This window comes from Pristiophorus japonicus, chromosome 31 (genome assembly GCF_044704955.1).
Source record: "Pristiophorus japonicus isolate sPriJap1 chromosome 31, sPriJap1.hap1, whole genome shotgun sequence".
Lineage (NCBI taxonomy): Eukaryota > Metazoa > Chordata > Chondrichthyes > Pristiophoridae > Pristiophorus > Pristiophorus japonicus.
Genome location: NC_092007.1, coordinates 12,296,741 through 12,310,450, shown reverse-complemented (window position 1 = coordinate 12,310,450; position 13,710 = coordinate 12,296,741). Strand labels below are relative to the sequence as shown.

The window sequence follows — 13,710 nt, the reverse complement described above, 5'->3', positions numbered from 1 at the left end:
TTCTTGGTGGGAATATACGTGGAATAATTTGTACAGTTTAGGTATCCTTACGGAATAGAAACATAGAAAAATAGAAAATATTTGCAGGAGTAGGCCATTCGGCCCTTCGAGCCTGCATCACCATTCAATATGATCATGATGATCATGCACCTTCAGTACCCATTTCTGCTTTCTATGCATACCCCTTGATCTCTTTATCCATAAGGGTCAAATCTAATTCGCTTTTGAATATATCTCAACAGCTTTCTGTGGTACAAAATTCAACAGGTTCACAATTCTCTGGGTGAAGAAGGCTCTCCTCATCCCAGGCCTAAATGGCTTACCATTATCCTTAGACTGTGACCGCTGGTTCTGGACTTCCACAACATCAGGAACATTCTTCCTGCATCTAACCTGTCTAGTCCCTTCAGAATGTATGTGTTTCTATCAGATCCCCATTTATTCTCCTAAATTCCAGTAAATATAAGCCTAGTCGATCCAGTCTTTCTTTATATGTCAATTCTGCCATCCCGGGAATCAGTCTGGTGAACATTCCATGCACTCCTTCAATAGTAAGAACGTCCTTTCTCAGATTAGGAGACCAAAACTGAATGCAATATTGAAGGTGTGGCCTCACCAATGACCTGCACAACTGCAATATGACTTCGCTGCTCCTATACTCAAATCCTCTCGCTATGAAGGCCATCATGCCATTTGCCTTCTTCACTGCCTGCTGTACCTACATGCCAACTTTCAATGACTGATGTACCATGATACCCAGGTCTCGTTGTACCTCCCCTTTTCCAAATCGGTCACAATTCAGATAATATTCTGCCTTCCTCTTTTTGCCACCGAAGTGGTTAACCTCACATGTATCTACATTATACCGGATCTGCCATGCATTTGCCCACTTTCCTAACATGTCCAAGTCAGCCTGCAGCCTCTTAGCCTTCTCCTCACAGCTCATACTGCCACGCAGCTTAGTGTCATCTGCAAATTTGAAGATATTACTTTAAATTTCTTCATCTATATCATTAATGTATATTGTAAATAGCTGGGGTTGCAGCACTGAAACTTTCAGTAACCCACTAGTCACTGCCTGCCATTCTGAAAAGGATCCGTTTATTCCTACTCTTTGCTTCCTGTGTGCCAAACAGTTCTCTATCCACGTCAATACATTACCCCCGATACCATGTGCTTTAATTTTGCACACTAATCTCTTATATGGGGCCTTGTCAAAAGCCTTTTGAAAGTACGAATATACCACACCAACTGGTACTTCCTTGTCCACTCTTCTAGTTACATCCTCAAAAAATTTGAGAAAATATGTCAAGCATGATTTCCCTTTCATCAATCCATGCTGACTTGGACTGATCCTGTCAGTACTTTCCAAATGCACTTCTTTTATATATTTAATAATTGATTCCAACATTTTCACCACTACCGATGTGAGGCTAACTGGCATTTAATTCGCTGTTTTCTCTCTCCCTTATTTTTTAAAAAGTGGGGTTACACGAGCTACCCTCCAATCCATAGGAACTGATCCAGTGTCTATCGAATTTTGGAAAATGATCACCAATGCATCCATAATTTCGAGGGCCAGTTCCTTAAGTACTCTGGGATGCACACTATCAGGCTGAGGGGATATATTGGCCCTCAATCCCCTCAATTTCCCGAAGACAATTTCCTGACTAATAAGGATTTCCTTCAGTTCCTCCTTCTCGCTAGATCCTCAGTCCCCTATTATTTTCGGGAGGTTATTCGTGTCTTCCTTCATAAAGACAGAACCAAAGTATTTGTTCAATTGGTCTGCCATTTCCATGTTCTCCATTATGAATTTACCTCATTCAGACTGCAATGGACCTGCATTAGTCTTCACTAATCTTTATCTCTTCATGCATCTATAGAAGCTTTTGCAGTCGGTTTTTATGTTGCCTGAAAACATACTCTCTTACTCTATTTTCCGCCTCCTAATTAACCCCTTACTCCTCATCTGCTGCGTTCTAAATTTCTCCCAGTCCTCAGGTTTGCTGCTTTTTCTGGCCAATTTCTATGCCTCTTTCTTGGAATTAACACAATTTCTCTTGTTAGCCATGGTTGAGCCACATTTCCCTTTTTAGTTTTACGCCAGACAGGGATGTACAACTGTTGTAGTTCATCCATGTGATCGTTAAATATCTGCCATTGCCTATCTACCGTCAGCCCTTTAACATAGAAACATAGAAAATAGGTGCAGCAGTAGGCCATTCGGCCCTTCGAGCCTGCACCGCCATTCAATGAGTTCATGGCTGAACATGCAACTTCAGTACTCCATTCCTGCTTTCTCGCCATATCCCTTGATCCCCCTAGTAGGAAGTATTATATCTAACTCCAGTCGCCAATCTATCTTAGTCAATTCACGTCTCATACCATCAAAGTTACCTTTCCTTAAGTTCAAGACCCGAGTCCCTGAATTAAGTGTGTCACACTCCATCTGAATGAAGATTTCTACCATATTATGGTCATTCTTCCCCAAGGGGCCTCGCAGAACCAGATTGCTAATTCATCCTCTATCATTACACAAGACCCAGTCTAGGATGGCCTGCTCTCTAGTTGGTTCCTAGACATATTGGTCTGGAAACCATCCCATATACACTCCAGGAAATCCTCCTCCACAGTACTGTTGCCAGTTTAGTTAGGCCACTCTATGTGTAGATTAAGGTCACCCATGATAACTGCTATACCCTTATTGCACGCGTCCCTAATTTCCTATTGGATTGTATTCCCCAACCTCCTTACTACTGGTTGATGGTCTGAACACAACTCCCACTAATATTTTCTGCTTTTTGAAGTTTTGCAGCTCTACCCGTAAAGATTCCACATCATCCAAGCTAATGTCATTCCTTACTATTGTGTTAATCTCCTCTTTAACCAGTAACACTACCGCACCTCCTTTTCCGTCCTGTCTATCCTTCCTGAATATTGAACACCCCTGGATGTTGAGTTCCCAGCCTTTGTTACCCTGGAGCTATGACTCCATAATGCCAATTACATCATATCCGTTAACAGCTATCTACGAAGTTAATTCATCCACCTTTTTAAAAATGCTCCTCACATTGAGACTCGGAGTCTTCAGGCATGTTTTTAACTCTTTTTGTCCTTTTAGAATTATGTTCTAATGTGGCCATTTTTGATTTTGCCCTTGATTTCTCTGCTCTCAAGTCTTGTTTTTCTCCGTTCTATCTTTTGCTTCGGCCCCCTTTTTACTTCCCTCTGCCTCACTGTATAGATTCCAATCCCCCTGCCAAATTAGTTTAAACCCTCCCAAACAGCACATGGAAACAATCCACCTCGGACATAGATTCTGGTTCTGCCCAGTTGCAGACCGTCCAGTTTGTATTGATCCCACCTCCCCCAGAATCGTTTCCAATGTCTCAAGAATTTGAATCCCTTGCACCATGCCTCAAGCCATGTATTCTTCTGAACTATCCTGCTAATCTTACTCTGATTAGCATGTGGCACTTGTAGCAATCCTGAGATTACTACCTTTGAGGTTCTACTTTTTAATTTAACTCCTAGCTTCCTAAATTCAGCTTGACGGACCCTATCCCGTTTTTTCCCAATGTCGTTGGTACCTATATACACCACGACAGCTGCCTGTTCACGCTACCCCTCCAGAACGCCCTGCAGCAGCTCCGAGACATCCTTGCCCCTTGCACTATGGAGGCAACGTACCATCCTGGAGTCTCGTTTGTGGCCGCAGAAAGATCTATCTATTCCGCTTACAAATGAATACCCTATCGCTATAGCTATCCCACTCTTTTTCCTGCCCTCCTGTGCAGCAGCGACACCCACGGTGCCATGAGCTTGGCTGCTGCTGCATTCCACTGATGAGCCAGCTTTCCCAACAATATTCAAAACGGTATATCTGTTTTGGAGGGAGATGGCTGCAGGAGCCGCCTGCATTACTTTCCTTCCCCTGCTCTTCCTGCTGGTCACCCATTCTCGATCTGCCTGCATAACCTTTACCTGTCTTAGTGGGAGTGCAGTGAAGTTTCACTGGACAGATTGCTTGGATGAGGATATTTCCTCTGAGGTGAAGTTGAGTCGTCTAGGCCTATACTCTCTAGAGTTTCAAAGAATTTGAAGTGATCTCATTGAAACGAAAACATTTCTTAAGGGACGGAGATGGTAGATGCTGGGAGGATATGTCTCCTGGCTGAGGAGTCCAGAATTTTAGAATAAGTTGTCAGCCATTTAGGACTGAGGTGAGGAGGCATTTCTTCAAATCAAATGATTGTCAATCTTTTGTATTTTCGAATCCAAATCACTGCCAATGCTCAGTAGTTGACTATTCCCAAGACAGAAACCGATAGATGTTTGGATATTATGGGAACCAATTGACTCATCGTGTCAGTGCCAGCCGCAATGGAGCCATCCTTCCTATTCCGACTTTCCAGCTCTTGGTTCATAGCGTTGTTGGTTACTCCACATCAAGTGCTAATCCAGTTACTTTTTAAAATGCGATTCGGGTTTTTGCCTCCTACACCCTTTCACGCATTGAGTTCGAGGCCCAGTCCACACTATGGGTGGAAAAGGTTCTCCTCATCTATTCATCTAATCCATCTACCATTTACTTAAAATCTATGTCACATGGTCATTTGATAAATTAAATATGGCCTTCATATCTTCTCTATCCAGAACCCTCATGATTTATTTTGTCCTTGTATACTTACTTGTATTCCCCCAGCATGTACACCACTGGTGCTGAAAAACTTTGCAGTATTTCTGTCCCAGCAAATGTATAACACTCCTGCGGCAAAATAAGAGTCTTCGCCTGCAGTGCAGTAGATGAGTCTCCGTCAGTCCAACAAAAGTGGGGCCTTGAATATGAATAGAATCAGCTTTAGCAGCAGAAGGGCATTTCCACGTCTTATATTACTGTAGGCATCCTAGCACTGGAGGACCATGTTCATATCTCATGCAAATGTAGAATACAACTAGTACCTTAGAAGCGGTAGCAACACCAGTGTAAGTGTAGGGATACACTTGTGCCTGACGATAACCTTCACCACTAGTATAAGTGTAGGAGTGCTGGTACAACTGGAGGAGGACGGTCAGTTTTAGTTCAAATGTACGCTGCCACTAATATCAGAAGAGCACTTTCACTTCCAGTGTAACTGTACGTGTGCCACTAGTACCAGAAGAACATGGTCATCTCTGGTGTAAGTGCAGGGCTACCACTCGTACCGAAGGAGTACTTTCACACCTAGTATAAATATAATGTGTCACGAGACCCGGAGCAGCATGTTCACCTCTGATATAAGTACACAATTACCAGTAGTACAGGAAAAGCTTGTTCATCTCTAGCATAGTGTAGGTGTACCACTACACCCAGAGTAACGTGTTCAGCTCTAATATAAGTATAGGTTTATCACTATTACAGGAGAAGCATTGCCACCTCTATTGTAATTGTAGGGGTAACACTAATGCTGCTAAAGCGAGGAAGTAGTAAGGGGTTTAGCAGCTTTGAAAGTCGCTAAAACCCCAGGCCCGGATGAGCCATATCTATGCTGTTAAGAGATGCAAAAGAGGAAATAACAGTGGCTTGTTCTTTATTTTCCAATCCTCTCTGGCTACAGGTGTGGGGCTGGAGGACTGGATGATAGCTAATGTCGAACATTTGTTTAAAGAGGGAGAAAGCGATAGACCGAATAATTACAGGCAAACAGCCGACCATCGGTGGTGGGAAAATTATTGGAAAAAATCTGATTAACAGATAAATGTTCATTTAAAAGATATGGATTAATCAAGGACAGTCAGCATGGATTTGTTAAGGGAAGGTCGTGTCTGATTAACTTGGAGGTCACCAGGAAGGGCAATGCCATTAATACGTTTGATACAGTTAATATGTATTTTAGCAAGGCCTTTGAAAAGGTCACACATGGCACACTGGTCAGGAAAGTAAAAACCCATGGGATCCAGGAAAAGTGGGAAGTTGGATCCAAAATTGGTTGAGAATCAAAGCGTAATGGTTGTTTGGTATTTGGCCAATTTGTGACTGAAATGCTTTTACCAGTGGTGATCCGCAGGGCTCAGTATTAGATCCATTGGTCTATGTGGTATATCAATGGTTAAACTTGAATATACGCGGTATGATTAAGAAATTTTCAGATGTTACTAAAAGTCAGCTGTGTCGATGATAATGAAGAAGAACGCTGTAGACTCCAGTAAGATATCAATGAACTGGTTAGTTGGGCAGAGCAGAGGCAAATGGAATTGATCCGTAGAAGTGTGAGGTAATACATTTGGGGTGGGTTAAACAGGAAATGGAATACACATTAAATGGTAGGACACTGCAAAGTGTAGAGGAAAAAAGGGACCATGAAGTACATGTAAACAGAGCCCTGAAATTAGCAGTTCAGATGGATAAGGTAGATATGAAGGCGTACGGACTAAGAACTGTAAAATTGTGTAGGCTGGATAGCTCTTTGATGGCCAGGCTGACATGTTAGACTGAAATGGTCTCCTTTCATGCTGCAAACTTGCATGATTCTATGATTCTATACCAGCAGAGCACTGTCAGCTCGAATATAATTATAGTTTACCACTAACATCAGAAGGGCACTTTCAGTGCCAGTGTAATTGTATTGGTATCGCTGCTATCGGTGGAACACAGTCACATCGAGAGCAACTGTTGGTGTGCCAATGGTGCAGAACAAGCTGGAGCACCGCTGGTGTAAGTGCAGGAAACCACTCGATCAGGACATTCACGTCCATTACCTGACTGAGTTCAGTGTTATCACTGGTGCCAGAGGAGCAAGGTTACCTCGAGCATAAGTGCAGTGTATAACTAGAACTGCAGTGGCACTTTCTCATCTGTTGGAAATGTAGTGCTATGAATAGTACCAGAGATGTAAGATCACCACGATTTTAAGTGTGGGTCATCCACAGTTACATGAGAAGCACTCTCACCTCAAATGTAAGTATAGGTTTACAACAACTACCAGAGGAATGCGGTTACCTTCAATGCCCTCCGACTGTGCTCACAACCAATTGTGCACGACATGGCTCACCAGCTGTTCTGGACGGGTTTGACCAATCAGACTGAGTCAAGGATAGGGGCAGGACATGCACGGCTCGGGGAGCTGTCATCACTGCTCCTGCAGTAATAGGCTCAGCAGCTGTACTGTGAGATTGCACATACAAATTGTAATGAAGATTTTATTTGAGCACGCTTTTTAGAAAATTCCCGCTAACACTTTCTATTATTTCATTAATCTGATGAATCAGACGAAAACAATTTACCTCAGTCTATTTGTTAAATGACTGTAAATAATGCTAATTATGAGTTAACCTGATTGACTCTCTGGTGGATTGAAGTGTGGATAAATATATGTTCCCTTCCATTGCCTCAGACGTGTGCCTATCAGAATATTTCAGTTCCAAACGAATACATCCACTGTCACGAAAATGGGCCAACTAATGATGCTACAGATAAAAGCGATTTATTTCCCGATTCTCGCAGTAATCGGTGTAACAGGTGAGTCATATTAACCTGTTTGTTGTTGATCTGTGTGAACTGACTCATGTTCTTACCACATGTAGGATAAGATAACGTGTGTTCCAGATGGCAGCATTACAAGGTCAGAAGAGACTGGAACAATCTCACTGAAGCGCCCGTCCACACTTTCTGCTTTCCCCTTAAGCTGATATCATTAATGAAGTTACAATATTCTCTGAAGCTACAGTACAAGGATTTTGGCTGATTTCTGGATTGTCTTGATGCCCCGTGCACAGTGAGCATTTCAGCAGCTCAGTAAAGTATGTGGGTTGGTTTTGAAGGTTAGAGGTCCATTACTAATCATATTCCACACTGGTCCGTGCTGACAGTAACACCGAATGGAGTAAAATGCTCTCATCAGATATTTCCATATATATTTCTATATTTCAATCAGACACTCCAACATTATTTCTCTGCTCTCTTTTTCTTACAGCGAACTTGGTGACAATTGTTATTTTATCCCGAAGAAACTGTGGCCTTTCCAAGTGTATCTCTGTCTACATGATAGCCATGGCATCCGTGGATCTACTGGTCATGATCGTCAATGTAATGCTGTTCAATATTTTCAGTAATCGCTTTCCACTTTCATTCCTGTCCCACACTCCCGTGTGTAAGCTCATTTTATACATGACTGCTGTCAACCTTGATTTGTCTGTTTGGTTCACCGTTTCCTTCACATTTGACCGATTTGTGGTTATCTGCTGCCAGAATTTTAAAACAAAGTATTGCACCGCGAGAACTGCGGCCAAGGTTATAACAGCTTTCACAGTCCTCATCTTTTTAAAGAACATCCCTGTTTTGCTTGCATTTGAACCTCATCAAATAATTACCAAGGTGCATTGGGGCTGCGTGACAAGTGTAGCATTTGTTTCCTCACCTCCAGGTGCGGCATACATCTGGTTTCACAGCGCCTGGGGCATTTGGTTTCCCTTTACTTTAATTGCCTTGTTAAATTGTTTGACAGGCAGACGTATTTTAGTGGCCAGTAGATCCCGCAGGGGACTCAGGGGCCACAGGAGTGAGACGCAGAGCGATTCAGAGATGGAGAACCGAAAGAAATCCATAATTTTACTCTTCGCTATATCGGGCAGTTTTGCATTGTTGTGGCTGACTGCTGCCGTGAGTTTGGTAACTACCAGGTTGGCAAGCATTAATTATTACCGAGGTGACCGCACAGACCCTGGATATATCGCCACTGAAACAGGAATAATGTTAAAGTTTTTGAGTTGCTTTCAAAACCCGTGTATTTATGCAGCGACCCAGAGGAAATTCAGGGAAGAGCTGAAGACAGTGGTGAAATCTCCCTGGACATTCATTCTGAGGTTGGTTAGAAAAAGACAGTAAAACGATTCAATCCTAAAGAGAGCTTCCTCGTCACGAAAGCTCAATTTTACCTCAATTTCCACCGCAGAACATCCGTTTTCTGTGGTGATTGAAAAATTGGTGAGATCTTGTGTGAACATTTTAGCCATTTTGTAGCATATGTTTGATTTATGCATTGCTTTAGTTTTTCGCACTTGTTTCGCTGAGTAAACATCATCTATTCCTGCAAATGAAGCACAGTCACGTTCAGGGATCAAGGATAACAATGATGAGTTCAGCAGTGGAGCCAGACATGTGACAAGACAGGAATCCACCATACACTGCATATAAAGGGATCAGGCGTCGCACTTTAAAATCATCAATGAAGTTTAATTCTCTGCTAAAATCATCAAAGGTCTTGTGATCGCCGATATTGGTAATTTTCCTGTAAGTTTGGTGTGAATAATACAGGCGCGGATCTCTCTATTGGACACCATTCCTCATTGACAAGTAGAGCAGGCTTTTGTCACGTGATCAGTGGAGAAAACAGTTGGAACTCGGTTCATCGATGTGACCTTTCACCTCTTGTGTCCCAGATACTGACTGAAATTGTCGATTGTGTACCGACTGCTGTCTCTGACTCAGCACAAAGATGGAGCTGGCTCTTGTATTGTGCTGTCGATAAAGTTATGATGAGTAATATTATTGATATTCTCTGTTGAGGTCTCTCCTCAGATACAGGAAATGAATGTTAAAATAATGACTTCCATAATTTTTTAAACTATCAATTGATGCAAGTAATCGGATGTAAACGGATACGATATAGTTGCAATTATGGAAACATTGTTGCAGGTTGACCAGGGTTGAGAACTGAATATCCAAGGATGTTCCATATTTAGGAAGGAGAGGCAAAAAACAATGGTGTGGCATTGTTAGCTGCGAGGGATAAATTGTAAGGTTGCAAATAGGGGGTCAGAATTATGCTGAAGGTAGTGAACATACAATTGCCTATGTAGGTAAAACTTCCTTATATAGGCATAGCACACATACGAATTAAACTGTAGCTTAACCTTAGTAACACTTAAACAGCCGAAGTCAGTTGTTTTGTTTAAAAGTCCCTGAGGAAGAGATAAAGAAGTCAGTACAAACCACCCTAGGCCACGGATAGACTGGGGTAGAGAGCAAAATGGAACAGAACAATGATGAAAGATGCACAGCTGCATGTACCACTCAGAGCCCGTCTGATAAGAGTCGACAAATCAATGTCACTTCGCTGATAACAGTAGACCTATCGATGATTTTGAGGAGGATCGCTCCTCTCCAAAAACTGGATAAATTATGCTTGAAAATTATTGTATTTCGGAGGTTCCACGACTGAACCTTCTCTTGCAATTGTTCGTAATAAAAGCCGATTGAACCTGGGATTTCGTGTGTTCACTTCCGTGGTCGATATACAACAGGAGAAGGGCGAGGTATCGATTAACTACATCAGTTAGTCCACCTTGAGGGAGCGAAGCCTCCTTTTTCCCCAACAGGAGGGTAGGTGTCGATTAACTATATCAGTTAGTCCACCTTGATGTAGAGAAGCCTCCTTTTTAACCCTTACATTTGGCGTCACGAACAAGATGCAGACCCTCTGACATGGATGACGTGACAGCTGAATGGCAGTGAGTATGTTTTGTAACACCTGCAGCTGTAGCATTGATGGGGAAGGAGGTAATCTGTATAAAGAAATAGAAGGGGAAATCTGTTGAACAAGTTACAGCGAATCACGGAAGGATGAAAACCAAGGGCGGGATAGCTTTATTGCCTGAAAAAGAAGGGGGAAGAGGACCCCAGCGATCGTTAGAGGAAAATTAAGGTGTATGTCCCGAAGCGTGACACGGTAATAACACGGAGACACCGGTATTGATCGTGTGCAGTGCAAAGAAGAAGAAATACAACCTAAAGAGTGGGGTGGAACCCCAGGATCCTAGGAAAACTGGCCAGTCGGATACAATGCTAGCTGAGAAAAATGGAAAATTAATAAAAGAAAATTGCTGGAAAAACACGTTGAATTTAAAAAGGACAGTGTGTTTATATTAAAAGATAAAAATGCAACCTTGAAAGCTGCAGCTGCTGGAAAGAGAAACAGATACCTTTAGAAAAATGGACTGGAGGAAAATCATCAAAATACAAAACCTAATTTGAAGAAAGGAGATGAAATTAGCTGTGAAAAAGATATTGGTTAAAATATAAAAACTTACGAGTTAAATCCGACACAGAATTATTGTGCTGAGAAAGAGACACAAAGATGTTTAACGATGGAATGGAGGTAGGTCAGCAAAAAAGAAAAATTATTATGTTTGGATTCAAAAGGGAAAAAAAACCTAAGTTGTGCGAACTCTGCAAAGGAAGGAAAAAACTGGGAATTAGAGAATTCTTAAAAAAGCTGGAACCGGCACAGAAGTTCAGATTTTGTGCAGAAAGAAATAAAACACAAGATTTGCTCAGTGAATGGGACCGTAAAAATGAAATGCTGGACTGCATATAGCTTGTGGTAAAATTGGATTTCAGTCAACAAAGCAGCTTTTAAAAATGTGTGGACTTGTTTTAAATCAGTGAAAAAATCTTTGCCAAGTATTCGAATTAGAAGTTTAGAGAAATAGGAGTTTAATCTAAAATGCTGTCTTTCCCGATGAGAAGGTTTTATTATGACAACTTTACTAATGATTTCTGCTGTTTTAATGGAGTTCCAATTCCTAAGCCAGTTTTGAAAGCACAAAGACTTGGGAAAAACATTGTCATGATTATGCGAAGTCACGTAATGACGTCAGGCCTTCTTACAAACCTCGAAAGGCGTTGAAGCATTCCATTGACAGCTGTTTTATACTGGACATTATTAATTTGGATTTCTGAATAAAAGAAATACTCACCTGACAGACGGAGTAAATGGTGGGATTTTCAGAACAAAAATAAAAGGAAGAACATAAGAACATAAGAATTAGAAACAGGAGTAGGCCATCTAGCCCCCCGAGCCTGCTCCGCCATTCAATAAGATCATGGCTGATCTGGCCGTGGACTCAGCTCCACTTACCTGCCCGCTCCCCGTAACCCTTAATTCCCTTGTTGGTTAAAAATCTATCTATCTGTGACTTGACTACATTCAATGACCGACCCTCAACTGCTTCCTTGGGCAGAGAATTCCACAGATTCACAACACTCTGCGAGAAGAAATTCCTTCTCAACTCGATTTTAACTTGGTTTCCCCGAATTTTGAGGCTGTGCCCCCTAGTTCTAGTCTCCCTGACCAGTGCAAACAAGCTCACTGCCTCTATCTTGTCGATCCCTTTCATTATTTTAAATGTCTCTATAAGATCACCCCTCATCCTTCTGAACTCCAATGCTAAAGACCCAGTCTACTCAATCTATCATCATTATAATGTAACCCCCTCATCTCCGGAATCAGCCTCGTGAATCGTCTCTGTACCCCCTCCAAAGCCAGTATATCCTTCGTTAATTATGGTGACCAAAACTGCACGCAGTACTCCAGGTGCGGCCTTACCAATACCCTATACAGTTGCAGCATGACCTCCCTGCTTTTGTACTCCATCCCTCTCACAATGAAGACAAACATTCCATTCGCCTTCCTGATTATCTGCTGCACCTGCAAACTAACTTTTTGGGATTCATGCACAAGGATCCCAGGTCTCTCTGCACCTCAGCATGTTGTAATTTCTCCCCATTCAAATAATATTCCCTTTTACTGTTTTTTTTCCCAAGGTGGATGACCTCACACTTTCCGACATTGTATTCCATCTGCCAAACCTTAGCCCATTCGCTTAACATATGCAAATCTCTTTGCAGCCTCTCTGTGTCCTCTACACAACCCGCTTTCCCACTAATCTTTGTGTCATCTGCAAATTTTGTTACACTACACTTTGTCTCCTCTTCCAGGTCATCTATGTATATTGTAAACAGTTGTGGTCCCAGCACCGATCACTGTGGCACACCACTAACCACCGATTTCCAACCCGTAAAGGACCCATTTATCCCGACTCTCTGCTTTCTGTTCACAAGCCAATTCTGTTTCCATCCTCATACATTTCCTCTGACTCCACGTACCTCTATGTTCTGCAGTAACCTTTTGTGTGGCACCTTATCGAATGCCTTTAGGAAATCTAAATACTCCACATTCATCGGTACACCTCTATCCACCATGCTCATTATATCCAGTAAGAATTCCAGTAAATTAGTTAAACATGATTTCCCCTTCATGAATCCATGCTGCGTCTGCTTGATTGCAGTATTCCTATCTCGATGTCCCGCTATTTCTTCTTTAATGATAGTTGCAAGCATTTTCCCCACTGCAGATGTTAAACTAACTGGCCTAGAGTTACCTGCCTTTTGTCTGTCCACTTTTTTAAACAGAGATGTTGCATTAGCTGCTTTCCAATCTGCTGGTACCACCCCAGAGTCCAGAGAATGCCTGTGTAATAATACTCACCTGCTACAGAGCACAGATAGATACTCAAACAAAACAAATTCAAGAGACAGAAGCTAAGATAAATAAGCTGGAAGAGATGTTCAGCCATGAACTCATTGAATGATGGTGCAGGCTCGAAGGGCCGATTGGCCTACTCCTGCACCTATTTTCTTTGTTTCTATGTTTCTATGTAAGACAGGACCAGACGGATAGTGCAATACACAGCTGTAACACCATCAACTGTGGTAATAGAGCCAATGTACCTCATGGTCCACAACCCGAAACTAACAGTCAACCAGACAGGGATAACGAGTGTGCATTAGAGCGGCCCCCAGCACATGATGATGGCTACGTATCAGCGTCCACAATACACACTACCACCATTCCCACTAATGGACGTAGAGCAGCTGACATTACCACA

General features: G+C 42.2%; 1 protein-coding gene across 1 annotated transcript; it reads left to right on the top strand.

Annotated features, from left to right (window-relative positions):
* The first annotated feature begins 7,431 nt into the window (after positions 1 to 7,431).
* On the top strand, positions 7,432 to 8,866 carry LOC139240357 (probable G-protein coupled receptor 139). The gene is made up of 2 exons (XM_070868828.1): positions 7,432 to 7,501; positions 7,956 to 8,866. Exons 1-2 carry the CDS (start codon positions 7,432 to 7,434, stop codon positions 8,864 to 8,866), a joined length of 981 nt encoding a protein of 326 aa, XP_070724929.1.
* The last annotated feature ends 4,844 nt before the right edge of the window (positions 8,867 to 13,710 follow it).

Bases quoted from the DNA above. Each gene is read 5' to 3' on its own strand.
- LOC139240357 (XM_070868828.1), top strand. From the start codon at position 7,432: ATGGGCCAACTAATGATGCTACAGATAAAAGCGATTTATTTCCCGATT. The intron at 7,502-7,955 runs GTGAGTCATATT...TTTTTCTTACAG, and splicing joins CGCAGTAATCGGTGTAACAG to CGAACTTGGTGACAATTGTT.